General features: G+C 39.9%; 2 protein-coding genes across 2 annotated transcripts in view; one reads left to right on the top strand and one right to left on the bottom strand.

Annotated features, from left to right (window-relative positions):
- Positions 1-424: 424 nt before the first annotated feature.
- LOC102851411 (meiotic nuclear division protein 1 homolog) lies at positions 425-1,090 on the bottom strand. The gene has a single exon (XM_006888415.1). The coding sequence runs from the start codon at positions 1,083-1,085 to the stop codon at positions 468-470; it is 618 nt and encodes a 205-aa protein (XP_006888477.1). The 5' UTR covers positions 1,086-1,090; the 3' UTR covers positions 425-467.
- Positions 1,091-4,560: 3,470 nt separating this feature from the next.
- DUSP16 (dual specificity phosphatase 16) overlaps positions 4,561-27,768 on the top strand; it is a 121,911-nt gene continuing 98,703 nt past the window's right edge. The window contains exon 1 of the mRNA XM_006888414.1: positions 4,561-4,835. The gene's annotated coding sequence lies outside the window, so the exon portion shown is untranslated. The remainder of the gene's footprint in view (positions 4,836-27,768) is intronic.

The raw sequence follows: 27,768 nt of genomic DNA, 5'->3' as shown, positions 1-27,768 counted from the left end.
TCTTCTAAGCATTAAAGATACTGGAGCACCATGCCAAAATTAATTTTGAAATTTTGACTAACTAAACAATTTGATGTGTTAATTTCTTGCTTAATTCTAACAAAATATAATAATAAATCATACGCTTAAGGGGAAAAAAACAAAACACCAAACAAAAACTCAAACCCACAGCTGACCTCCGCAGTGGATTTTTGATGTCCATCCATTTATCTGTCTGTTACAGAGCTGCTGGTGGATTTAAACTACAAGAAAGGTACCATGGTTAGCACCACATAGTACTATAGATTACACAACCAGAGCTCCCTAAATCATATGGTTGTTGTTGTTTTTTTTTTTCCAGTTTGTACTTTATTTAAATTAAATGATACATAAAGTTATAGGGAAATGACTTTACTGTATATTGATTTTGATAATACAGAAATTTACATATTCACAAACACTTAGAGCATACACTACCATTTACCCTTTTAGTCTAGGTAGTCAAAGTCTTCTAGAATTCCAAAGTTTTTATCAATTTTATTTTCTTCAAATCCAAACTTTCTTTTTGCCCAAGACTTTATTGCAAATATGTTATCTGTCCATCTGTTCGCAGCTTCTTTGGCTACTTTATTTGCTTGACGTATTTCTTCCACTACTTGTGGGTCACATTCTTTATATTTTTCTACTTCCGCCTTGAGCTGTTCCTGTTGGTGTCGAAGGGAAGAAAGCTCCTTTACTAGCTTGGTTCGTTCTTCTGTCTCATGCCGACCAATTTTTGCTTTCTCGATACTTTTTTGTAGGTTTTCATGCTTTTGGCTTCCTTCAGGCAACTGAGACTCCAGAATCTCTAATTTACGCTTCCGTGCATGAAGAGCTTTACTTGGAAATGCCCAATAATAATTTGAAGTTCCAATCCTCTCACAGTCAACCATGCCATCATCCACTAAGCTCTGAAGGACTTCTTTTACTGACATTGCAGTAATGCCTTTCTCTTTAGGAGCAATCTTCTCCATATCCTTTAGTTGAAATACATCTTTCGTCTCAAAAAATATTTCCATCATGCGCGTCCTCTTTTCTTCTGCACTCAGTCCTTTTTTCTTTGACATGGCTCAGACAGCGAATCTTTCGGCAACTCCTTTGCGCGGAAGGAGAAGGGCGTGGCGGCCCGAAGAGCATGGTTGTTCTTATGTGCTGTCAAGTCACTTGCGACTCAGAGCGACCTGATGTACCAGAGTCCTAAATGCTGCTCTATCCTGTGTTAACCTCGTCTCCAACACACTCATTCCCACCGCTCCAATCACAGAATCGATCCATCTTACCGAGGGTCTTCCTCTCCTGTGCCATCTGTCCGCTCTCCCAAACATGATGTCCCTCTCCAAGGACCAGTCCCTCTTTGCAACATGCCCAAAGTATGTCAGACGAAGCTTCAGAATCCTTGACTCCAAGGAGAATTCTGGTTTCACCCTCTCCAGGACAAATCTGTTTGTTCTCCTAGCAGTCCATAGTATATTCAACACTCTTCTTCCAGCACCACAGCTCAAAGGCATCAATTCTCTATCATCCCTATTCACAGTCCAAATCTCTGATGCATATAGCACGTAATTGAGAAGACTGTAGTCCAGATCAGGCACACCCTAGTCTCCAGCCTGACGTCGTTACTATGTGCTGTTAGAACTGACTCATATATCTGACCATCCAGCAGGTTTCCAGAGGCTGTAAACAGTGCAAGAGGAGATTGTCTATCTTTCTCCTACAGAGCAGCTGGTGCATCCAAACCACCTACCATTTGGTTGGCAGCTAACTGCTCTTAGGTGGTACAGATGGTTAACATGATTAGTTGCTAACCAAAAGGTTGGAGGTTGGTTTCTACACAGAGGTGTCTCAGAAAGAAAGGTCTGTAGATCTACTTCCAAAAAAAAAAAAATCAGTCATTAAAACCCATGGAGCACAGATCTATTCTGATACACTTGGGTAGTCATGAATCAGAACTGATTCAAAAACTGGTTATTTTCAGAGTACAGGTAATCCCAAGGAAGTTGCAGTAACATTTCGCCAGTAGAACACTGGGAACAGAAGGAGAGATGCTTCCCCTTCATAGAAATCTTAGGGAGGTGACAGACAGAAATAGAACAGCTTTTCATTTGTGGTCTTCAGGCTTCTCTCATTGCTTGAAATGCTGCACTATCTCCAATCTCCATCTTGGTTCCTAGGCCTATTGTAAAAGATGGTATGAATTTCGAAGGAGGCCTATTCTATAATGAAATCCCAATTCCGATCAATAGAGACCCAATAGGACAAGGTGGAATTACCCTACAGGGTTTCCAAGGTTGCAGTCTTTATGGATCATGCACGGTTTTGTTCTGTTGTAAATAGAGTCAATGAGTCAAAATCAATTCAACAATACCTAACAACATTTTTAATGGACATTGATTAACGCAGCTTTCTCCCATGGAGAGGATGGTGGGTTCCTACTGCCAATCTTTGGTTCGGTTTCGTTTGGTTAGCAATGGATCACTATACCGCTGTGTCACCATGGATCTTTCCAACCTATATATAATGTTGTTAGGTGCCCTCAAGTCAGTTCTGATTCACAGAAGGATATACTTGCTCATTCCTGCAAGATCCTGACAATTGTTGAGCTCATTGTTACAGCCACTGTATCAATTAATCTTGTTGAGTGTTCTCTTATTTTTTCTGACATTCTATTTTACCAAGCATAATGCCCTACCTTAAGGGCCGGTCCTTTCTCATAATATATGCAAAATATATGAGATGAAGTCTTGTTATTCTTCCATGTAAACAACATTTTGGCTGTACTTTGAAGACAGATTTGCTCCTTCTTTCTGCAGTCCATGGTATATTCAATATTCTTTGCCAAAATTTTAACTCAAAACCATAAATTTGTTTTTTCTTTTACTTATTAATTGTCCAGTTTTCACATGTATAAGAAAATTCCATGTCTTGGATTGGGAGTACCTGAGTTCTTATAGCAACATTTCCACAATACTGTCCTTAAGTAATTACCAGTAATGATGAATGTCCTTTAGTGGTCATACACTTAAAAGCAAAAAAATGCAATAGAGATGTCTCATTATTCTAACCTATCCAAAACTGCTTCTCAATTTTTACTAATTAAAAAAAAAAAAGTTCCTTAGGTGGCATTCACATCCGTATTCCACACCAGGGTCCCTGACCCTGTACACTGCTCACGGAATATTTTAAGAGATTATTCCCTATACAAAAACCCTGGCTCATGAAGTCCACTCGCAGTGTGCTTTTCCGTCATTAATCACATTTTTGTTATGTGATATCCACGTGAGTACTTCTCAGTAGAAGCAGCTTCATGCTCAAATGCTCAAAGAACACTGGCATAAAGCTCCTATTGTCCTATTCAGTCATTCCAAGTACTGATTTGTCACCACCTCTGGTCTCTCGTTTTCCAAGGTGTGTAATGTCTCAAAACAAAGCTATTTTAAGAAATTAAAAATTTTAAAATGCACTAGGGGTGGGAGTTCAATCAGAAAAGAACCTCCATCCTTAAAGAGTAAGTGAACCACGGTCTCATTTAAAGGTGATTCTGTGCTCTCAGACATAAAAAATAGTTGCAAAGAGAATTTTAGGCTGCTTCCAGCATCATATTTGTTTGGCATGAAGTAATTTAAGAACAAGCATGTGAGGCCTTTCAGTGAAAAACACACAGTTGAATGTCTAGCAACATTAGTGTTATTTCTTAAAGTACCTGCAATTTCTTTTTAATAAGAAACGAGTAGAGCACTGAATTTTGGAGTCATCAGACTATTTATAAAGAGAGATTGTAATTCTCTCAAATCTTTGCGTTTCTTTACTCTGGTGAGGCAGCTGGAAACAATCCCAGGGAAGAGAAAAGGACTCTACGCGTCTGTGGGTGAAAATCCTTAGGTATTTGTCGCGCGCAGCTCTCAAGAAGCACGTGGCCTGGGAGGAGACTGGGGGTCAGGGGTTCGGGGCCAGCAGCCCCGTGTGGGCGGCGGGCACGCGGGCGTTGAAGGAGGCGTCTCTGGGGCCGTCTCCACCGGCAGCCCCGGCTCCTCCCATCGGCGCCTGCGGAACCTGCTCCCGATCACCAAACTCTGGAGGGGCCAGTGCCCCGACCCCTTCCGAGCTGCCGAAATGAGGCGCCGAGCCGCGCTCCGGGCTCCGGCGGCCGTGGGATGGGCGGGCGGGTGCACGGCCCCGCCCGGCGCCCACCGCCCTGCCCTCGCCTGTCTCCTCCTTTCCCCGGGGCTCCGCTGAGTTCATTCACTGGGATTGGTTTCAAGTGACGCCATCTCTTTATTTTTAAACCAATGACCTCATCCGCGCTTGAAGTTTCCTGACCAGCGACTCTTTCTCTTTCCCCCCAACCCCCACCCCACCCCCTTGCCGTTCCCCCCTCTTTCTGTGTATCACTGTTTGGGGGGCTTTCATTAGTTTTTAAGCGATTATTATCACCTCCCCCCTCCACTTTTCCCACCCGACTCTCTACCTTTACCTCTCCAAGTTCTTCACCTCTTTTGCCTTTTTTTCCCCTCAAGGCTGACTTGGGGTTGGGGGGGGGAGGGTGGAAGAGAAAGAGTGAAGAAAAGTTGCAAACGTTTCCTCTCTTCCTAAGCCTCCCTCCCTTACCCACCCCTCAGAGAAGAAGAAGATAATATAGTGAAAAGAAGAGGAGGAGGAGGAGGAGAGAGCGACGGGACGGGACACGAGCGGGAGCGCAGCCGCCCTCCCGGCTCCGCAGCGGCGCCTCGCAGGTCCTGAAGGCGAGGGGGGCCCAAAGGGAGACGGCGTGACAACTTCCATTTCCCCCGGAGGGAGTCGGGAGGTCGGTGGCCCCAAAAGTAAGTGGCCTTCGGCCGGCCCGCGGACTCTGCGGGCGGGAGGGCGCGGGGCTCGGAGCGCCCCTCCGCACAAGCGGCATGGACGCTCCGCGGCGTGCTTGGGCTCCGGGGTACCTGGTGCGCCGCTCTCGCCCGGCGGGCTCAGCCTTCCCGGGAGCCCCGGCCACCTTTTCGGAAGACCGGGTGGGGGTGGCCGAGGCTCGGAGCCGCGCAAGCGTTTAAAGTGGGTGGGGGGGTTAGGCCTTGCTGGGGGCCGGCCCGAGCGGGAAGGGGGCGGGCGGCCGGGCGCGGGGTCTGTCCGTGCGCCCCTGGCCGTGCGGCGGCGAGCGGACTCAGCCCGGGCCCCGCCGGAGAGGACGTTGTACCTTCGCGGGCGAAGCTGCTCACTTCCAGGCACGACTGTTACACAACACGCCTGCCAAGTGGGGCCCCGGCCTGACTGTTCCCATTATCCCAAATTCGCCTTTGGTGTAAGCAGAGAGGCCACCTGGGTGGTGACGGTGCTGCTTCCTTAAACCAGACCAGCCACCCCTCCCCCCGACCCCCCAAATCTCAATTTTCATTTGGGCCCTGGGTCATGGTATTGTGGGGCCCGGTGCGTCAGTGTCTTCTTTATTTACACCCGCCGGAAAACATGAGAAATAAAGCCCAGGGAGACAACTGAGGGTCTGTTTATCATGTTTAGTTCCGTGTAATAAAATTCCGAGTGACGGGATATTTATGCAGAACCTTAACTTTTCTGATGTTGGGTTTATTTCCTAAAGACAGTCGGTAATTGAGAAAATACAAGTTGTTTTTTTTTCTTCTTTTTTTTAAAGCATTTAGGGTTTCAACCAGGATTAACAAAATGAATGGATACTTTCAAATCCTAAAGTAGTTTGTTAAATGTCAACTGCAGAGATTTTGGTGTTTTGAAGTCTTGGGTGTTTGAAATTGTTTGGAAAAAGCACACCTCTAACCAGCCTGTAATGAATAAGGTGGAGAGGAAAAACCTGTTGCATAATCTCATTTGCTGTGAAGTTAGCTGTGCTGTGTCCCCTTGAACCATGGGTAAGATGCAGGATTTTTAAAACTCAGTTTTTTGTTTATTCAGTGCTTTGGCTGCACTTATGCTTTGTAAGTAAATACGTAAATACTTTTACAAGTGAAGGAAACCTATCAAACCTGTTTGGAAAATGATCAGGTATGTTTCTCTGCCTAGGTCCTTCTACTCTCTGCGTGTGTGTGTGTGTGTGTGTGTGTGTGTGTGTGTGTGTATCCGGTGTGGGTGGAATTTACCTTACATGACTATTCTTAGGGGAACTTTATGAATGTGAGAAAAACGCTTTTTATTTATATGCCACTGTCTGTGGGACTGGTGCAGAGTAAATGAAGTGACAGATCTAAGGTTTTATCCTATTTAATCATCATCAAAAGTTTAAGATTTTAAAACTCAAAGCACAATTTTAAAAGAAGAAAAATCTTTACCATTTGAATTAATTTTAAAAGTTACTTACTTTCTCTTGAGAATCATGTCTGTTGATGGAAACACAATTTGGGAGACAAGGCAATTAACTGAGTTATGCATTTAATGGAGTTGTGCATTTGATGAAGCCATCAGGTTGGAGAATTGGAAAACTCAAAATCCAGAACCCGTGGCTTTACTTAGGTATTTTAGTCAGTTTGTGTGAATGGATTCTGTGAAAAAGGTTTTTTTTCTTTTTGAAATAAAAGTGAAATGTACTGGTTTGTACACTTGGTGGACTAGTATATTAATTTACATTTCAGTTAATGTTTTATGTAAAAAATAGGGTTTAATGTTACAAGTCCAAAGTTAGTCTCTAGGTGAACTAATATGCGTTTACCAAAGTTCCACATGGGGAAAAAAAATGACAAATGAATTCTTTCTTAATTCTGCTGATCAAGTACTATACATCTATATTCATATGTAAACAAAAGTTTATGAACTATGATAATGGCATTTGAAAAAAATTTTTTTACTATATTGGTAACTCAGAGTAAAAGACTTGATTTAGTTTAAAATTGTACTTAACGTTATGTATGGGTGTTCCAGTTAGACATTTTAGGGTTGGTGGGTTTTTTTGTTTTTTGTAGTTAGATGGGTGGGGGAATAGAAATATAAAATTTTTCTATTTTTCTCCTTGAATTGGAGAATTGCTTGCTAGTTTGGCAAATGGATATATAAAATTGGGGGCTTGGGGTGGGTCTCTGAGGCTAAAAGTTTTAATAACATCAAGAAAAGGACAGAAGAGGAGATCCTGTTAAGCTGATTCTTTTTCTACTATATACTTACTTTTATTTGAGGCATGATTAGGAGTGGAAGTGAGGCAGAGATGAGGGTTTAAGAGCAGGTCTGAGCTGACTGTGGCCAAAAGAATGTTGAAATTGATCTATAAGTTTGTTTTGATGTTTTGTTTTGTTTTTCCCTGTAAACTTCTTTACTGGGAATTAATTCAATAGCATTTTTGGATATGGACTTACTGATTTGTCAACAGACTTCTATCACTATCAAGTGTTACTTGTTTTCAACCAATCATAATTTCCTACTAGAAATTCTTGGCTGGAATTACCAGTGCAATTTATCCTAGAAACCCAGGTTTTCCTGGAGTATTTCACAAAAAAATTTCTATTCTCTGTTATCTGGACAGAAAATGTCACTGGAAATGTAATGCTTTTATAATACTTTGAGGTCTCAAGCAGAAGATTTTAAGGAAAAAAGAAAATGAATATATTGTAAGCTGTTTTGAATTTGACGTCACAAAAAGAAGGGAAATATTAAGGGAAACCAACCAGATTTTATGATAGCTTTTAGAAGATTGGAGGAACCGACTGAGGTGGCTTCATTTAGGAGGGAGGGAAACCTCAGCTGATGTTTAATTGGTTTCTTTTTAATAACATCACATTTTAAAGCTGAGACGCATATCTAACATAAAAGAAAGTCATTATTACTAATATTGGCTTGAACAAAACATTTAGTTAGAAAATCTTGCCCAAAGGCTCACGATATATTCCAAAGCCAGATTTCATCTCCTCCCCACCTTGTGTGGTTGATAATCTGGTATTTTTATCTGGCATTTCGTCAGTCCCCCCCGATGATCAGGGGTTGGCTTTGTAAAGGGATGAGGTCATAAAGGTTGTCTGGATTTAAAGAAATAGGATTGAGGTTTAAGACAAAACATTTTCAAACATACTGAGAAAAAGAGAATTGTAATAAATGACTGGAGGAAATAAACCCAAGTGGCTCAAAAAGTAGTATTTAAGGCATATTAACAAGGACAGGTACTAAGAAATAATCAAAGTTTGTGAGGGGTATGATTGGTAAAGGAGGGAATGTGATACATCTGGGCATGAAAGGAAAAAGGAATGGAGGGAAAAATATCCATAGATACCTCTGCAACAAGAAGGTAATGAAACTTCACCACCTCCCCTGTGACTGGGGTTAGAGGCATCATAGTTAGCACTAAAGTCATAAAGCATTTAATTGCATAAAAAATTTAATCTGGGGGACGGGAAGAAGAAAGTAAATTATGAACAAGAAATAGAAACTTTATACTTGTCAGAGATCAATTTAAAAGAGGGAGACCCACAGTGCTTTCACGACCTATTTATTTAGAAGAGTTGTTACAGGTAATGCAGTTGGAACCAATTCATAGCTGACCCTCCAGCAGATTTTCAGACAGTAAATTGCACAGGAGGAGTTTGTCCATCTTTCTCCTGTGGAGCAGCGGGTGGATTCAAACCACCTGCCTGTAGGTTGGCAGTGCAACTCCTTACCACTAAGTCATCAGGGCTCCCATTCAGGAGGGAGGGATATAGAAATTGAAATGGTTCTTTTATTTTTGAATCAGCAATATGAAAATCAAGCAGAACCTTTATTCAAAGTGTGGCTTGACACAGTGACTCTTAACGTTGGGCTTGTGGATATCAGAGATGGTGAGGATGGCACAGGCTAGGGCAAGGTTGAGATCTATTTTTCATACTGTTGTGTAGTTTGAAATTGGGGCTGAGTCATAGCTAACCCTCCAGCAGGTTTTCAGAGACATTCAGTTGCACAGGAAATTACTAATCTTTATCCCAAGGAGCAGCTGATGGATTTTAACTGAATGCCTTTGAGATAGCAGTACAGATCTCTTGACACTGGGCCACCAAACTTGTTTATAGGCTCACTTAAGAGTTCTAGTCAGCTTGAAGACATGTACCAATAGTAACAACATGTGTGTGTGGGTACCAATAATTGGAGACACTGGCCTTATGGAGGCCAGGAGGATTGGATTGTAAAACTTTAAAGGCAGAGTGTGTGTGTATGTGTATAATGTAATGATAAAAAACTATCAGCTGCTGAGTGTCAAATTGATGAGAAAGTTTTGAGAGTTTCAGGGAATTAATCTTCATGGAGGTAATGAACTTGTGTTGGCCTTAAACAATGCTTAGTTACACTACTCACCCAAAGGTTACTCCTCTCTGGTGGTTCAAATCTGCCAGCAGCTCCATAGGATAAAGATGGATAATCTCCTCCCGTGTGATTTACAACCCCTGAGAACCCTCTGGAGGGTAAGCCCTATATAAGTTGGTTCTGACTTGAGAGCAGTTAGTTTAACATTTACATGGAGGAAGGGCAGTGGAGGAGGTTAAAAAAGGGGAAGCCATTCCTTTATCCCTTCACTTGACAAATTTATATTTGACTTCTTCTGGTGCTTAGACCTGTTTGAAGCACTGGACATATACGGACAAGTAGGGTAAGATTTTTGTCCCTATGGAACCAGTATTTCAGTAGGAAGATATGGAAGTAAAATATGAAAAATTCCATGTCAAATACTGATAAGTCTTGAGAAAATGATAATGATCAGATTCAAGGAAATTCCAGCAGGCTAATTATAGGCTCACTTATTCTGTGGATAATCTTGTGTTATCTATGATCTTCTGAGAAATAATCTTAGTGATAAGTACTTTAATAATCATGTACAGACCAAATCAATGTGAATGGAATCTCATAAATACACGTCATTTGTTGTTGTTATTATTGTGTATCTTTGAGTCAGATCCAGAGGCCCATCTGGGGGATACGAACCACGTGCCTTCGGAATTGCAGCACAGTTTCTTGCAACTAATCCACCAGAGCTCCCTTAAAATTAATTTTTTAATCTCTCTTCTCTGCAGGAAAAAGAATTCTTTGTCAGTTTTTTAGGGTGAAACATGCACGTTTTAGGTTTCTAACTCTTGGTTAATACTTTACTATTCTTTTGCAGCCATTTGCTAAGTATTCATATTTTTATGTGCTAGTTACTAGGACTCATAATGACGTTGCCGAATTCTGTGCCGTCCTCATAATTTCCCAGATGTTTGAGCCAGTTGTAACAGTCACTGTGTCAATCCATTTTGTTACAGGTCTTCTCTTTTCTCTGACCCCTCTACCTTTCCCAGCGTGATGTCTTTTTCCAAGAACCAGCCCCTCCTGACCACATACTCAAAGTATGTGAAATAGAGTTTCATGGTGAGATTAATATCATTCACTCACACATTGCAGTTGAGTTGAAACTAACTCATAACTGACCCTCCAGTGGATTTTCAGAGACTATAGATTACATGGAGGAGATTGACTATCTTTCTCCCATGGAGCTGCTTAGTGCATTCAGACTGCCTGCCTTTGGGCTAGCAGTACAACTCCTTACCCAGGAAATCATGGTTTACAATTATTTGGGTTTGTAATATATTACGTTATGTACTTAGGTTAATTCTTCATTAAGAATAATAGTCACAGTAGATACTTCTATAAAATAAAACTACATTTTAGGTACAGTTTTGATGATACGTATATGAAAGTATACTAGACAAATAACATGCACATAGTCTGGGTAAATTATTTGGTTTAATTACCACTTAGGTAGTAATACAGAATGTGGACTGATACTTGTCCAGATCTCATCCATGTAGCACGGAAATTGAATGGTGAAAGTGAATTGCCTTTTATCAAGTGAAGGTCCCTGAGTAGCTGAAACAGTTCGTGCTAGTGTAAGATTGTGATTCAGACCCACTCATTTGCTTCTATAAAGATTACAACCAAGAAAGCCATATAAAGAAGTTCTACTCTGGAACACATGGAGTCACAGTGACTCAGAATCACCTCCCTCTCCGTAAGGTTTGGTTTGGTTGGTGTTCTGTATGCTTAAGAATGCTTGGTTACAATTCTCTAGGTGGTTTAGTGATCTCACTAATACTGTGTTTTAAATAATTTTTATACTAATAAATATAAAATACCATTTCTGAAAATGGAAAAAACTAGATTCTTACTCTAGTTGTTTGACTACCTGGGTTTGCTTTGTTATTGTTTGAGAAAGTGTTAACAAAAATAATGATTAGTGATGATAACATATTTGGGACTCATTTACAAAGTGCTCATTATGCTCTCTTTAATTTTCTCCTCATCCCTTATTCTTGAAGTTTTAAATGTTAAAAAAAAAATCATAGGTGAAATTGAAGTAAAAGATTCCAACAAGGTCTTCATGTGTCTTTTTGTTCCAAAACCAAATCCCTCGTATTTTTATATATGTGTTGCTGTTACGTGCCATTGAGTCACCTGCAACTTGTAGCCAGCCTGTGTACAGTAGCTCTGAACCCAGCCCTATCCTGAGCCGGTTTTGCTGACTCTGACACACCTACCTCCATTACTCTAGTAACTGTGCCAATCCATCTCATCCAGGATCATCTTTTCTCGTGTTGTCCCTCCAGCCTTCTATGCGTTATGACCTTCTCTAAGGACTTGTCTCTCCTGGCCACGTGCCCACAGTATGTGAGGCAGGGCTTCAAAATCCTAGCCTCCAAGAAGAAACTTAGTTTCACCCTTTACAGTACAGACCTGTTTGTTCTCTTGGTGGTGATATGATTCATATTCTTCTCTAGTACCACAACTCAAAGGCATCAGGTTTTCTTCTGTCATGCTTATTCATTGTCGACCTTTCTGATGCATAGCAAGTAATTGTGAAGACATAACCTGGATCAGGTGCACCTTATTCTCCATACTGACATTGCTCTTTAGCACTCTGGAGAGGTCCCTGACAGCAGACTTCCTCAGTGCAATTCACCTATTAATTTCCTGACTGCTGATGCCGAGAGTGTTGACTGTGGAACCAAGCAAGCTGAAATTACTCATAACCTCAATCTCTTCTCCTTCTGTCATGATGCTGCCGATTGGCCCTGTGGTGAGTGGCAGCAAACACATCAAGTAGCTAACCAGATTTTCTCTACAATGTATACTTTTGGATAAAACAGTGGAACAGAAAGGGATAAAAAAGGATGTAGGACGTTATTGTCATTCCTTCAGTTCCCCTTAATCTAAACATTTATGAAATAATTGTAGATATTACTGCTAGAGGTCTGTGGTTTGTATGCATAAAAGCTAAAATAATTAGGATTTTTTCTTATCTGTGTATATATGTATGTGGTAACCTACAGTTTCTAGAAGAGAGAAGCACTATATATTTTGATGGTATGAGTCAGGTAACTTATGTTCAGTATCTTTATCCTTCTCCTTAAAAGATACTCTGGTGACACAGTGGTTAAAGCTTCATGATAAATAAAAGGTCAACAACTCAAACTCCCTGAACTTACCATCACACTCCATAGGAGAAAAGACCTGGTGATCTGCTCCATACACATTGTTCTTGTTAGGAACCATCAAGTTGGCTCTAACTCATTAACAAAGAAGGAAACAGTATCTGACCCCTCATACTATCAGCAGCATTCTAATCTCTCCTGTATTTAGATCTAGTATTGCAGCCATCATGTCCATCTCTTTCATGGAGAATCTTTTCTCTTTTGCATGGACCATCTACCAAAAATGTTGTCTTCCTCTACGGACTGGCTCTCTAGAGATAACATGCATAGTGTTATGTTAGATGAAGCTTCATTATTATTGTTTCCAAGGAATCATACCATCCTTGATTCTGAAGAGCATTCTGGCTGCTTTTCCAAGACAGATTGGTTTGTTCTTTTGGCAGTTAAAGCACTACAATTAAAAACAACAGCAACACAGTGTTTGTCAGTCAGTCTGTATAGGAAACTGCATAGGGGCAGTTCTACTACTCAGTGAATTGGAATTGATTTGTTGGCACGCAGTAACATCACCTTCTCCCTTAAGCAACGCATTACCTTTGCCCCGGGGTAGTGCCTGATTGAGTTATTTTTTGATTAAGTTTTTGCTGAATAAATGAAATTTCATACCAGTAGTTTTTTCAAGTTATAGAATGATGTTAAGGATATCATCCATCCATGAAGAGAGCAAAAGGTTATTATAAAGACAGGAGAAATAAAAAACTAAAGTGAAGATACTCGGAAAATTATACCAGAGCTTTGAGATACCAAAACAAAGGGAAGAGATACTGAAGTGAAAAAGCTAAACAAGATTTCAAAGGACAGCTTGAGAAGACAAAGCAAAGTATTAGAACAGAATATGCAGAGAACTGGAATTGGAGAATTAAAAGGAAGAACTTGCTTGGTATTTCTCAAGCTCAAAGAAAGAAAAAAAAATTTAAGCCCTGAGGTGTAATATTGAGAGATGCAGTGGGAGATCCGGAAGACATCAAAAGAAAATGGAGGGAGTCACTGTACCAAATATAATTCATCAACATTGAAATATTTCAGGAAATTCCATACGATCAAGAGCCGCTGGTAATGAAAGAAGAAAGTGAAGCTGTACTGAAGACATTGGCCACAAAAATAAGGCCCCAGGAATCGATGGTATACCATTTGATGAGCTTCACTAACAACTGCAGCCCTGGACATGCTCATCAGCCAACTGTTTAGTAGAGAACCATATTTGTTCCCATTCCCAAGAAGCGTGATCCAGCAGAATGGAAGTTATTGGATAATACCAGTAATATCATATGCAAGCAACAATATTGCTGAAGATCATCCAAAAATGGCTAGAACAAGTCACTGATAAGAGAACTGCTGGAAGTTCAAGCTGGGCTTAGAAGCTGCCTTGGCACTTGTGGTGGTGTTATGTGCTCTTGAGTTGCCTGCAACTCTGGTGACACTATGTACAACAGCCCTAAATCCTGCTCTATCCCTTGCCATTCTCACTGTCTCTGACATGCCCATCCCCATTATGCTAGTGACGGAATCCATCTCATTGAGGGTCTTACTCTCCTGCGCTTTCCCTCCATTATCCCATGCATGACGTCCCTCTCCAAGTACTGATACCGCCTTGCAACATGTCAAAAGTATATCAGACGGAGCTTCAGAACCCTTGCCTCCAAGGACCAGCCTTGCTTCACCCTCTCCGGGATGAACTTGTTTGTTCTACCAGTCCGTGGTATATTCAGTATTCTTCTCCAGCACTAAAGCTCAAAGGCATCAACTCTCCTTCTGTCTTCCCTAGTCATTGTCCAGCTCTCTGATGCATAGCAAGTAATGGCAAAGACCATGGCGTGGATCAGGCACACCTTAATCTCTAGATTTGGCTGCTGGTACCAATAGTGTTGACTGTAGAGCCAAGCAAACTGAAGCTGCCAACAATCTCAATCTCTTCATCATCCATCATGATGCTGCCAGTTGATTCAGTGGTGAGAATCTTTGTTTTTTTGATGTTGAGCTTCAGTCCATATTGAAGGCTGCAGTCCTTGACCTTCTGCAGCAAGCGCTTCAGGTCCTCCTCATTTTCAGCAAGCAGGGTTGTGTCATCTGCATAATGCAGATTGTTGATGCCACACTTCTCCTCATAGAGTCCAGCCTCCTGGATAATCTGTTCCGCATATAGATTGAAAAGATACGGAGATAGGACACATCCTTGACGCACACCCTTCCCAATTTTGAACCATGCATTGTTTCCTTGCTCTGTTCTGATGACTGCCTCTTGGTCCAAGTGTAGGTTTCTCATAAACACAAGTGTTCTGGGATGCCCATTTTTCTCAGAGTCAGCCACAGATTGTTGTGATCCACACAGTCAAATACCTTTGCGTAGTCAATGAAATATAGATATTCCTCCGGTACTCTCTGCTCTCAGCCAAGAGCCATCTGACATTAGCAATAATATACCTAGTGCCACGGCCTCTTCTAAATCCAGCCTGCACTTCTGGTGGTTCTTAGTTGTTTTTGGATAATCTTCAGCAGAATCTTGCTTGCATGTGATTTCAAGGATACTGTTTGATAATTTCCACACTCTGTTGGATCACCTTTCTTTAGATGGGAACACATAAAGCTCTCTTCCAGTCAATAGGCAAGGTGGCGGTTCTCCAAATTTCTTGGCAAAACTTAGCACATCCAGGGCAGCTTCTGTTGAAATAGGTCATTTGGTATGCCATCAATTCCTGTGACCTTGTTATTTGGCAATTCTTTCAGAGCAGCTTGAACTTCCCCCTTCATCACCACAGGCTCTTGTTCCTAAGTTGTTTCATGAAATTCTTCTGTGTTCACTGATTCCTTTTGGTACAATGAATACTCTTTCCAAGTTCTTTTAATGCTCCCTGGGTCATTTAACATTCTGCCCAGAGCATCCTTAAGTATTGCAACTCGAGGTTTGAATTTGTTCTTCAGTTTCTTGAACTTAAGAAATGCTGAGCGGGTTCAGCCCTTTTGATTTTCTGACTCCAGCTCATTACACATTTCATTGTAATACTTTATCTTCTCTCTGGATGTTACTGTTCAACTCCTTAGTATCTTGATTTCTTCCCTTTGCTTTGGCTTCTCGGTGTTCCAGAGCAATATTTAAGAGTTTCTTCTGACATTCATCTTGATCTTTTCTTCCTCCTCTGTTTTTGTAATGATCTTTTTCATTCTTCTTGCATGATATTCTTGATATCTTTCTTCGCTCATTAATGTCCAAGGCCTCAGACCTTTTCCTGAGATGGTTTTGAAAATCAGGTGGGATAGACTTAAGGTCAAATTTTGGTCCCCGTGGACTTGGTTTAATTTTTCTCAGCTTTAGCTTGAACTTGTATATGAGTAGTTGGTGGTCTGTTGTCTGTTCCACAATCAGCATCTGGCCTGGTTTTCACAGCTGATATTGAGCTTTTACAGCTATTCTTTCCACAGATGTAATTGATCTGATTCCTATGCATCAGGTGAACTCCATGAGTATACCTGCATTTGTGTATCTTATAAAATATATTTGCAATAGGCTAGTCATATCTTTAATAATATTAGATGGATCATGGGGATCATGGTAAAAGCAGAGAGTACCAGAAGAATGTCTGTTTGTTTTTTATTGACTATTCAAAAATATCTACGATGTAGATCATAACAAATTATGGCTAACAGAGGAATGGGAATTCCAGAACTCTTTTTTTTTTGTCAGTTGAAATTTTCTTTTAATTGAAGAACTGTGGGACCAGAAGCTCCTTTGTTACAGTACTTTACATATATGGCTCTTTTAGGGTGAAACAGACACGGGATTCCTGTTTATAATGGCACTATTAACGGTAGCAAGTGAACAGTGAAGCACAAGCTTTCCCTTACTGGCACTGAGACTGCAATACATGTTTACATGCACTGTATTCTTTGGTACACTTGAAGTTGAGTGGAATAACAGAATTTGCAGCAAAAGGTAGTAAAACATTTCATGTAAAATTTTAGCTCAGTACTCTGTCCCACCATAAGCTGTTTATAGTCAGTACCATTTTTAAGAATTCCAGAACTCTTAATTGTGCTCACCTGAGCCAAGATGCTGTTGCCTGAACAGAGCAAGGAAACATGAATGGTTTAAAATTAAGAATATGTTCATCAGGGTTGTATCCTTTCTCCATACCTATTCAATTTGGATGAAGAAGAGTGTAGCTTCAGAATTGGAGGGAGACTCATCCATAACCTGCATTATGTAGATGACACAATCTGTCTTGCTGAATGTGAGGAGGATTTGAAGCACTTGTTGGCTAAGACCAAAGAATACTGACTTCCATATGGATTACATCTAAATGTAAAGAAAACAAAGCTGCTTACTACTGGACCGAGAGGCCACATCATGATAGGTGGAGAAAAAATTGAAATTTTCAACAATTTCCTCTTACTGGATCCACACCTTTGGTGCCAGCATTGTACAAGTCTGCTGTTAGGAACTTCTCAAAATTTCTCCATTGAGCAATGATGTCAGTGTGAAGACTTGAGGTGTGCATGATTCAGACTATGATCTTTTCAGTCACTTGGTATATGTCTCAGAGTGGGACAGTAAGTAAGGATGACAGAAGTAGAATAGATGCTTTTGAGTTGTGTTGGAGAAGAGTACTGAATATCCCATAGATTGCCAAAAGAACAGATTTGGAAAAAGTACAGCCAGAGTGCTTCTTGGAGGCAAAGATGACAAACCTTTGTCTCCCAAACTGTGGGCATATTTATTAGGAGAGGCTATTTCTTGGAGAGACATATCATGCTTGGAATGGTAGAGGGTCAGCAGAAGAGAATACGACACTCAATGAGATGGATTGCGACTATGACTGCAGCAGACTGCTCTAGTATATCAAATGGTGAGGATGGCACAAGATAGGACAGGTTTTACATCTATTGTTCTAGTGTCACTATGAGCCGTACTCGACACGACGGTATCTATCAATGATATCTATCTATCAGTGGGGGTTTTTTTTTTTGCTATTCTATTTCCCAGCACCTTTTTTTTTTTGTCTGAGTTCTGTGTTTTGAGCCTTGAATGAAAACCTGTAAAAAGTTGCTTTATAGTCTTGGACACTTGACCTTTGAACAGTGTGCTCACAGTAGGACTGGTCACTAACCACTCCAGTATGCCTGACCCTATGACTGACTCTGAGTTCATCCTTTCTGAAATGACAGGTGGTTGTTTACAGTTAGCTCCCTCTGCTCACAGTCAAACAGCTCCTTCCCTCCCAAAGCAGCTGAGCTGTGTGTTCTCTTCTGATAACTTCTCAGAAGGCAGAAGTGCAAATGTCAGCCGTTTTAGCTTATTCTGCCTTTGTCTTGTCAAGTTTACATGGTATGTAAAATAAGCATTTCTTTTCTTTCTCTTCCTAGCTTCAGGTAAAAATTGTGTGTTCACTTGAAAACAAATTGGTAAGAATGATACTTTAATTTTTTAAAAATTATTATTAAATTTTATTAGTTTTAATGAACATTTACAGAGATTTTGGGTTTTCATTCATTCATTGTTGCACTGTTTTCTCTACCCTCCTCCCCAGTTCGTTCTTCTTCCCCCCCCCATGTCTGTTTTAATTGTCCAGTTGCCACCGTGCTTGTCAGAGCCAGTTCTGATTAATCTTCTTTGTCAGTGTGTCCTTTGCCATTCCCTATCACTCCTCCCTGAGAGAGACTTCACCCTGAGTCATAAGGAAAAGGGGATGGCGTATTATCTTAGCTACTTCCTGCTGAAAAGGGATGCTGTGGGTTTCAGGGTGAAGATCTTCTCTCACTACTCTAAAGGGCCCCTTTGGCAGTAGGAAACACATAGACTGTTATGGAGATTGATTTTGGAATTTAGATGCACTGTTATCAATTGTGCTTAGCTGTACATGTTCATATCCTTGAAGATGTATCATGGAAGTGTTGCAGCCTAGAAGACACATATTTAACTAACAGAGACTTTAATATTTAAATGACCTAAAAATAATTTTTATTTTTTTGAGGAGTTCAAAATAGCCCCCAAGTCTATGGACTGCGCCACTGAAGCCCCTTTGTTAACAGTTAAAGCTGGGAAACCCTAGGCTTCCGAGTGGGGAGTTCACAGGTGGACATTGCAAGAGTGGACATTAAAGAGAAGAGGCTTATTCTGAAAATTCAGTAGGTAGCAATTAAGAACTGAGGTTATAAATGCAAAAACAAAAAGAAGAAAATTTACATTAGCATAAAACCGGGTTATAGGGTTAGGTAGAATTTTTTTATTTCATAAGCTACTGTCTCTGGAAACCCTTTGAACTTGGAGAAATGAAGAAAGTTATTATACAAGTGCTCAGGTCTTTCGTTCATAGGGTCATATGAGTCACCTATGACTCGATGCCACTTAACAACAACAACATAGAGATCAGTTAGCCTAGTGGATAGAGAGTCATGCTACCAAGCCAAAGGTGGGTGATTTTAATCTGTGGCCCTCAGGCCTGATTTTAATTGCTTTTTGGTCTTCTAGGTGGTATAGCATTGGTCTGTGCGTTGCCGTACAGAGGTAACTTGTGGTTGTTGTGTGCTAAACACTGTGCCCCTGATGTGTCAGATGCGATATTGGTCACCCATGGTGGACAGTGTTTGGTGGAGCTCTCTTATTAAAACAAGCTTGGAAGCAGGAGTGGCATCCTCGAAATAGCTTGCCTCCAGAAAGGCTGTGAACTTGGAGAAACGATGAAAGTTATACAAGTGTTCAGGTATTTTGTACATAGGGTCTCTATGAGTCATCTACAACTCGACAGCAACTTAACAACAGTAGTAACAATAATAGTGGTTTTATGTTAGATATATTTTTGTCAATTAAAGATACAAGTGGAAATACAGAAGAATGAAATGATGCCATATATTTGTTTATAACAACTCTAGGATAAGCATGGAAATATATAGAAGAATAAAACATTGATAAAATTTTGATGATTGTTCAAGCTGGATGATGGATGTTTTGAGGTTTGAGTTGTCCTTTCTGTGTTAGTGTATATTTAGAAACATAGCGAGGCCAATACACAACATCATAATTAATGGAAAAGATTAACAGAAGCTATCAACAATTTCATTTTACTTGAATATTCAGTCTATGGCCATAGAACCTGCAGATAAGAAAGAATACATTGCTTTGGACAGGTCTGCTTCCAAAGACTTAAGTGTTCAAAAGCTGTTACTGAGAGGACTAAAGTATGTCTAACTCAAGCCTTGAGCTCTGGTAGCCTATTGGTAATGAGCGTGCTGCCAAGTTGAAGGCAATCAGTTTGAATCCCTCAGCTGCTGTGTGGAAGAAAGATGGGCAGTCTACTACTGTACAGTTTACTGACTCTTAAAACCTACTGGAGTGTCAGTTATGGGTCAGTTCTTGCTTGATGGTCAAACACAACAATATATGAATGACAAAGCTGTACAATGAATAAGGAAGATCAAAGAAGAATTGATGCCTTTGAAGTATGATGTTGGATGAAAATATTGATTGCCAGACAAACAAAATCTATCTTGATAGAATTACATCCATAAAACTCCTTAGAAGTAAGGATGGTGGACCTTCATCTACATCACTTAGGACACCGTGTCAGGAAGGACCAGTTTCTAGAGAAGGACATCATGCTTGGCAAGAGAGTGAGCAAAAAAGAGGAAGACCTTCATTGAGTGAGATTGACTTGGTGTGACCACAGCGGTGTGTTCACACAGCAACAATTATGAGGACAACTAGAGAGTGTTCCAAACATAAGGTTGTGCATAGGGTCACTGTGATTTGAAACCAACTCTACAGCACATAACAATTTAGTTTTTTGATATAACTATGGGCATTCTTTGTTACACCAAAGCTCAACAAATGGTAGATTCTTAAAGGTTAGTGACAAAGTTGAATTTGAAACTATACCAGTGATTTTTTTCCCCCTCCTCTTTAATGATCTTTGGGTCTGTTTTGGACTTTAATGGATCTTTGATCAGTAAGTGATTTTGTAATATTACACATTAGTCATTAAAAAATAATGATTTACTGAGATGCGCAGCTCTTCCAAAATGTGGACATGTTTGATTACACAATCAAATATAACATTCATTTATATGACCATCATTCTTGTTAGAAAATCTTTTAAGACTTGGGAACCAGATAAGATGATGATCATAAATATACATTTTTTTTAAAAATTCCAATTTTCTATTGAAAGCTCAAATTTTATCATTGGTAACAGAAAACGCCAGTTCTTTTCTTTAAAGTGACAGGCTTACTTCACTCTTTTAGAGTAAATGTTTTTCCACATACCTAAGTCTGAATAGCCTTCTGTTGTTTGTCAGTTGATTATTAAGCAGACATGGTAATTCATGATAAAAAAATGGCGAGGTTAGCTCCGAACTCAAGCTATTACATACATTATTTTTCTCAAGGCAAGCAGCATTATTTTTAGTTTTGTATAAAGTGTCTTATTTTATACTGTCCATTTCATCACAGAGAACATTTAAAAGAAAGTTCAGAAAATGAGTATCTTTTACTGTTTTGTCAAAAACATTGTTAAGTGAAACTGCTTTGTTATTATTTTTAAACAAATGAATACTGCCAGTGAAGAATAATTACTATGAATTTAGGTTGGATTCCTGAAATGTGCCAACATTTTCCTTACCCATTGATTTTGTACAGTCACAGCAGACATCCGTACAGGTTAAGGTTAAATCATAAAATTTAAAAGTCATTAAAGAAAATCTTCAGTGATTAATTGGTGTAGGTACTAAAGCAATATAGTTAAAATAGCAAATTTAGCTAAGTTTATAGATTTGTTCCCTTGTAAAGCAAAATTACATTCTTTTAAATTTTAGAAATCCAAGTTTATATCTAACTTTAATTATAATTATAATAAACTTGGGTTTCATAATTATGCCCAAATTGTAAATGTGTTGAGTTACTAATCACTGACTGACATGATTTATTTTACTTTTCATCCAGCAGTCATTCTGCAGTGTCAGCTACATAAATCTTTGTTTCTTAGCTATTGCATGTACTGCTCTGACCAGTATAGTCTGATAATCTACCCTGTATGCTGTTTCAGTAGCTTTTTCATTTCTAATTTGAAAATACATTTTCCCATTTAGAGTTTATCATTTTGCTGTTTGAAGCATTGAATTTCTTTAAACTCTTAGTAAGCTGATTGGATAATGAATTTATGGAGATTAAAGCAGATTTACCCAAAGATCACTAGTAGGAGCACAGTAGAAGTACTGAGTGCATACTGCATACTTGCATAGGTCATTCATTTCCCCAGTCTCTCCTGTGAACTACGGTAGCCTTGTGTAACAGTTCAAGCAAGTAAGAATTTAAAGAAAGCAGAGAGAAGCATCTTGCTAAGAGTTTGTTTTTTTGTTAGATTTCTTGCTCTGTTCCCTTCCTCCTTCTGCCTTGACCTACATACTTCTCATTACTATTCGTAAGGTTCCTATGAGTTGGAGGCAACCCCACAGCAACTAATAACCATCCTTCTCCACCATTTTCTGTTAGGAGTGTCTGACCTCTGATTACTTGGCTCTTAGTATACATTAACATTTCTTTTTTTCTGATAAACTGTTGAGTTGGAAACATTTTTTGATACAGGTGTGCAGGGGTCTCTGTGTTTGTGTGTATGCATGTGTGCTGCTTTTAAAATAATTCTAGGACACTGTACTTGTTTCCACCCATCACTTTAAAAGTGTGGCTTCTTTTTTTAGAGGCTGGTTTGGGAACTTGGATTATTGCCAGGGATCTGTAGCGTAACACATTTTAAGTGTTGTATTTAGCCGCCATTTTGTGCTGGGCATCATGGTTCTGACTAGACTGGCTAAGAGATTTGGTTACTCTGCAACTCAAATGGTGCCCTTGTTTCCTAGGAGGGAGATTATGTCTCTTGGAGGGCATCTCCCTATAATTTTTCATATTTATTGTTTCATATTTCATATGTATTGCTACAGTCACAGTTTACAAATTTGAATCTTTTGCAGTTTTACTTCATCAGCCTTGACTGACCTTGAAAGAACTAGTCTGAAGCTCAACAGAAAAGCTATATACCCAACTGATTTTCTTTGATAAATGATGGTCTGGAATGGTCTTAGGTACTGCCAGTGACAGTGTTACCATTGAAGGCAGTGAACGCATGGTACTTTTTTTCTCCCCTAAATGTGTGGTGCTTGAAAGAGACTATATGCTGCTGCTACTGCTGCTGCTGCTGTTGCTGTTGTTAAGTGCCATTGAGTTGAGTACCACTCAGCAATCTTATGAACAACAGATCTGAACTCTGCCCTATCCTGTGCCAGCCTTATATCTAACAACTTGATCCTGTTGCTGCAGTCCCTGTGTCAGTCCATCCGATGAGGATCATCCTCTTTTTTGCTGACCCTCCACCTTTCCAAGCATGATGTCCCTTTCCAAGGAATAGATCCTCCTAACAACATGCTGAAAATAAGTGAGATGAAGTTTCTCCATCCTTGCCTCTAAGAGGTACTCTGGCTGCACTTTCTCCAGGACATTCTTGTTTCTTTTAGCTGTCCATGGGATAATCAGTACTCCTCCAACAACTCAGAGGCATCAATAATTCTTCTGTCATCCTTACTCATTGTCCATCTCAGATACATAGGAAGTGATTAAAAAGGCTATAGTTTGAATCAGGTGCATGTTGATCTTTAAACTGACATCATTGCTCTCTAGGACTTTGGAGAAGTCCCTGACAACAGTCCCTGACTTCTCCAATGCAGTCTCCTTATCTCCTGACTGCTGGTACCAAGGGTGCTGATTGTGGATCCAAGTAAGATGAGATTGTTGACAACTTCAGTCTTTACTCCATCTTTTATTATGTTGCCTCTTGGCTAGTGGTGAGGATTTTTGTCATCTTGATGTTGAAATGCAATCAATGTTGAAAGCTGTATCCTTGATCTTCTGCAATAAGCACTTCCGGTCCTCCTTGAGCTTTCAGTATAACGCAGGTTGCTGACGGGTTTTCCTCCAATCCTAGTGCTAGTTTCTTCTGCATAGAGTCCAACTTCTTGAATGGTTTGCTCAGCATATGTTTGAGGAAGTTACCAAGTATTAACATTATGGAATCCACTTAACAGGAAAATAACTTTTTACAAGTTCTTATTAATACTTTTATTGTAAAATTAGTAGTTATAGAAATGCTCTTATTATGTAAGATTCTGAGTCAGGTAGAATTTTTCCTAGACTCAAGATCTGTGTTCTCTTTCGTGCAACTGTGTTATTGTTAAAGCATGACTTGCATTTACTGAGTGACTTCTATGAGGAAGGTATACTGGAAATGATGCAAAGAAGAACAGGTGACCTTGGTTGTTGAGGGACTTGACACTTGGTGCCAGCATCTCTTTATTCATGATCTGCTCATCATGACTTTGTAAACAAAACATCAGAACAAACTATTTAGTCTTTGCCTTAGAATTTCTTCAGCTGGGAGTCCTGCACCCCAGTCTCAAATTTCCTAGGCTGAGGGATAAGTAAAATGAAGCTTAGAAGTAGAGGATAGTCCTCTTGAACACCTCTCCTAGGCATTATCATTTCTTGTCCATGATTACAGTCCTGCTGTGCTTACTCTAAGAGCAGACTCCATGGATGCAATAAAAACGAAGGACTATATTGCCCTTTTTAAAAATGAATCAGTTAAGTCTGATACAGTTTAAGTATACAAAAGAAATAGTGGAGGGAAATAACAGCAGAATAGCCTCTCCCTCTCCCATCACTCAAAAACAGCAGCTCATTGATATACAGTGCCCATGCTTTTCCTGGGAAGTAGCTGTGGATTAGAACCTCATACCTTTGAGTTGGCAGCACATCTCCTTACCCCTTAGGTCATAATCAGTACCTGTAAACTGATTGGCAGTGATTTGATGCCAAATCATGGAAAACCCATGGGTGCCATTGTAGAACTTTTTAAAAGGATACTACTCATGGGCTAATTTTTTCAGAAGTAGTTCATCAGAACTTTTTCTAAACTTCCTCTGAGTTTGACCTTCTGACCTTTTAGTTAGAACTTGAGTGTGCTTGCTGTTTGCATCACCCAGGGACTCTTGCTCCCTATACAACTTGCATAGTTGGGGCTGTGTGCTCGGAAGGGGATTTGGAGGCATCAGATTGATTTCTCTCCACTTTTTTCCTTGTTTTTAAAAGCATGGAGATAGACTAAATGATGGCTGAGGTTTCTTACAGGTCTTTAATTTTGAATTTAAGATACAGATAGTCCCTGATTTACGTTAGAGTTATGACAAATTGTGCTTAGGACCATTTTTTCCTTTCAGTATATTCTTTGGAAGAAGGAGTGGCATCCACTTTCATAAATAGCTTGCCTCCAGAAACCCTATGAACCTGGAGAGAGGATGAAAGGCACCCAAGCGTCAAGGACTCTCCTTCATAGGATCGCTATGAGTTGCCTGCGATTTGACGGCACTTAACAACAACAACAACAACATACTGTATTCTTAGTAATATGTACAACATAAAAATATTGAAATGCATAATTTATTGATGCTCTCTTTTTCGGATGTAATAGTGCCAGTCTCAAAATACATAAAACTCAGGGGGTAGGGCTGGGCAGGGAGAAAAGTGCAACAATGAATGAATGAAAATCCAAAGTCTCTGTAAATTTTCATTAAAATGAATAATAATAATAAATCAAACTTAAAAAAATGCATAAACTCAGTTTATAAAGTAACTGATGATAAAAGGCTATAATCATGAAGATGTAAAGAAATGAGATCTTCATAATATCAGACCTTTCCAAATTTGGACCTTTCCAAATTATTGAGGAGTAGTGATGGCAGTTTGAAGACTAAGGTGTATCTGATTCAGGCCATAATCTTCTGATTACTAGCTATGCATCCGATACCTGGACAGTGAATAAGGATGACAGAAAAAGAATTGATGCCTTTGAGTTATGGTGTTGGAGAAGAGCACTGAACATTCCATAGATGGTCAAGAGAACAAACATATGTCTTGGAGAGGGTACAGCCAGAGTGCTCTTTGGAGGCAAGAATGATGAGGCTTTATCTCACATACTTTGGACATGTTAGCTGGTGCTATTCCTTGGAAAAGGGCATGATACTAGAAAGTGTGGAAGGTTGGTGAAGGAGAGGAAGACCCTCAACTAGATGTATTGACATGGTGACTGCACCAGTGGGCTTTTGTGTGTCAGGAAGTGTGAAGACGATGCAGGATAGAGCAGGGTTCAGGTATTTTGTTCATAGGGTCACTGTGAGTCATGTTTGACTTGACAGCACCTAATGACAACAACGTAATGTCAGAACTTTCTTAGGATAAAGTAGCTATTGAAGCCATTGGGAGGAGGGGGTGTCAAATGCCATAATGGCTGCCCATGGTGGACAGTGTTGAGTGGAGCTCCTTCTAGTTTAAGACAGGGTTGGAAGCAGGAGTGGCATCCACTTCCTAAACCACATGCCCCTGGAAAATCTATGAACTTGGAGAAACGACGGTAGTTATAGAAAGGCTTCAGGCCTTTTGTTCATAGGGTTGCTATGAGACTTTCTTGACTTGATGGTTATCAACAACAACAGCGGTTGAATTGGAACCCGTCATTATGTTGGGACAAACTACATTGTTTTTTACCAGATGACCCCTTGAGTTTCAAATTCCTTGGATCTTTGGTCATAGTGACCCCTAGACTGTGAAATCTCAGTTACCAGCTGATAGTCATAGTAAGTCATAGTATTGCTGTCCAGCTGATGACAGCTCATGATGACCTCATGTTTGTCAGTGTAGAACTATGCTTTGTAGAGTTTTCAATGACTGCTTTTTCAGAATATATTGCCAAGTTTCTGTCAAGATGTCTTTTGATGAACTTGAACCATTGGTCTTTTGATTAGTGGCTGAGTGTGTGAACCATTTGTGCCACCTAGAAATTGTAATATCACCACCCAAACCTGGGCCCAAAGGTCAGTTCTTTAACTGTTGCTGCACTTAAGTCTTAGTCTTACAGCAACTATGTCATAAAGTGGTAAAGCTTGTACTTTGCCCTAGAGATATAGGACAAGTTGGTTTGCTGCTTGTTTTTGTTTTTTTAATCCTCTTCAAAGTCATGAAATAAAAGCCAAAGTTCATTCTGTGTGTTGTTTTGAATTCACAGAGTAAAGAAGGCAACCAGTACAAATTCAGAGATTTTTTTTTCTTTTTATAAGACCAGCTGTATTTTTGTTAAATACCATTTTAAAAATATGACCAGTTTATACTATGATTTATATCTATGTTTTAGCACATACATGGTGATATGGTGGTAATGAAAAAGAAAAGGAATGCACAGTGTTTTGGGGTTTGAAGGGTATTGTGAATGCTTAAGATTAGTTTTAGATCTGAAGTACTTCATATTTTAAAAAATCTTTTGAGTGTTGTGATTTTAAAATGCTTTGTGGATACTATCTGACAGTCTTTAGGGAACTTGTAATTTAGTAATGTGGAGATACATGTTATCACCATATGGTGTTGTGAGATAAAATACTTCAGTGCTAACAATACTGTATGAGGTCATAAAGTAAACATGCAAAATCCAGTAAGCCGAATAGGATTGGATGAGGGATATATATGCACTAACTCAGAATGAGTGAATTGTTGGTAGGTCTTAAAATACCAGTTGCTGTGGAATAAATTCTGACTCATAACTACCTCATGTTTCAGAGTAGAACCATCCTCCGTAGAATTTCCACTGGCTATGTTTTTTGGAAATAAATTAGCAGACCTTCCCTCTGAGGTGCCTCTGGGTAGATATGAAAATCAGAATTTCATTTAGTAGCTAAATACTTAACTCTTTTTGCTACTCAGGGTCCTCAAACCACAGCCACTGAACTCACTGCTGTGGAGTCCGTTCTGACTCACTGAAACACCTTTCACTGGGTTTCAGAGAGGATAAATCTTGATGGGTTTAATGCCCATCTTTCTCTCTTAGAGCCACTGGTGAATTCAAACTGTCAGAGGTGCACAGCCTTTTGGTTAACCGTGCAGCATGGTACCCCACTTAGAGCTCCTGTTGTTGTTATGTGCTGTCAAGAAGGAACTGACTCCTAACGCTCCAGTGGGTTTTTAGAGGTTGTAGACCATGAGAGGAGATTACTCATCTTTCTCCCTCAGAGCTCTTGCTGAATTTGAATTGCTTGCCTTGGATTGACAATGGAATTCTTTACCGCTAAGTTACCAGAGTTCCTAGGAGGGACTGTTGTTGTTATGTGCCGTCAAGTCGCTTGTGACTCATAGCGACCCTATGTACAAAAGCCCTAAACTCTGCTCTGTCCTGTGCCAGTCGCACTGTCTCTGACACTCCCATCCCAATTACCCCAGTCACTGAATCAATCCACCTCATAGAGG

The sequence above is a fragment of the Elephantulus edwardii genome, unplaced genomic scaffold, assembly GCF_000299155.1.
Source record: "Elephantulus edwardii isolate Elephantulus edwardi_28Jun2011 unplaced genomic scaffold, EleEdw1.0 scaffold00067, whole genome shotgun sequence".
Taxonomy (NCBI): Eukaryota; Metazoa; Chordata; class Mammalia; order Macroscelidea; family Macroscelididae; genus Elephantulus; species Elephantulus edwardii.
This window is presented reverse-complemented; position numbering and strand designations above follow the sequence as displayed.

Excerpts from the sequence above, each read along its gene's own strand:
- LOC102851411 (XM_006888415.1), bottom strand. The coding sequence starts at position 1,085 with ATGTCAAAGAAAAAAGGACTGAGTGCAGAAGAAAAGAGGACGCGCATG.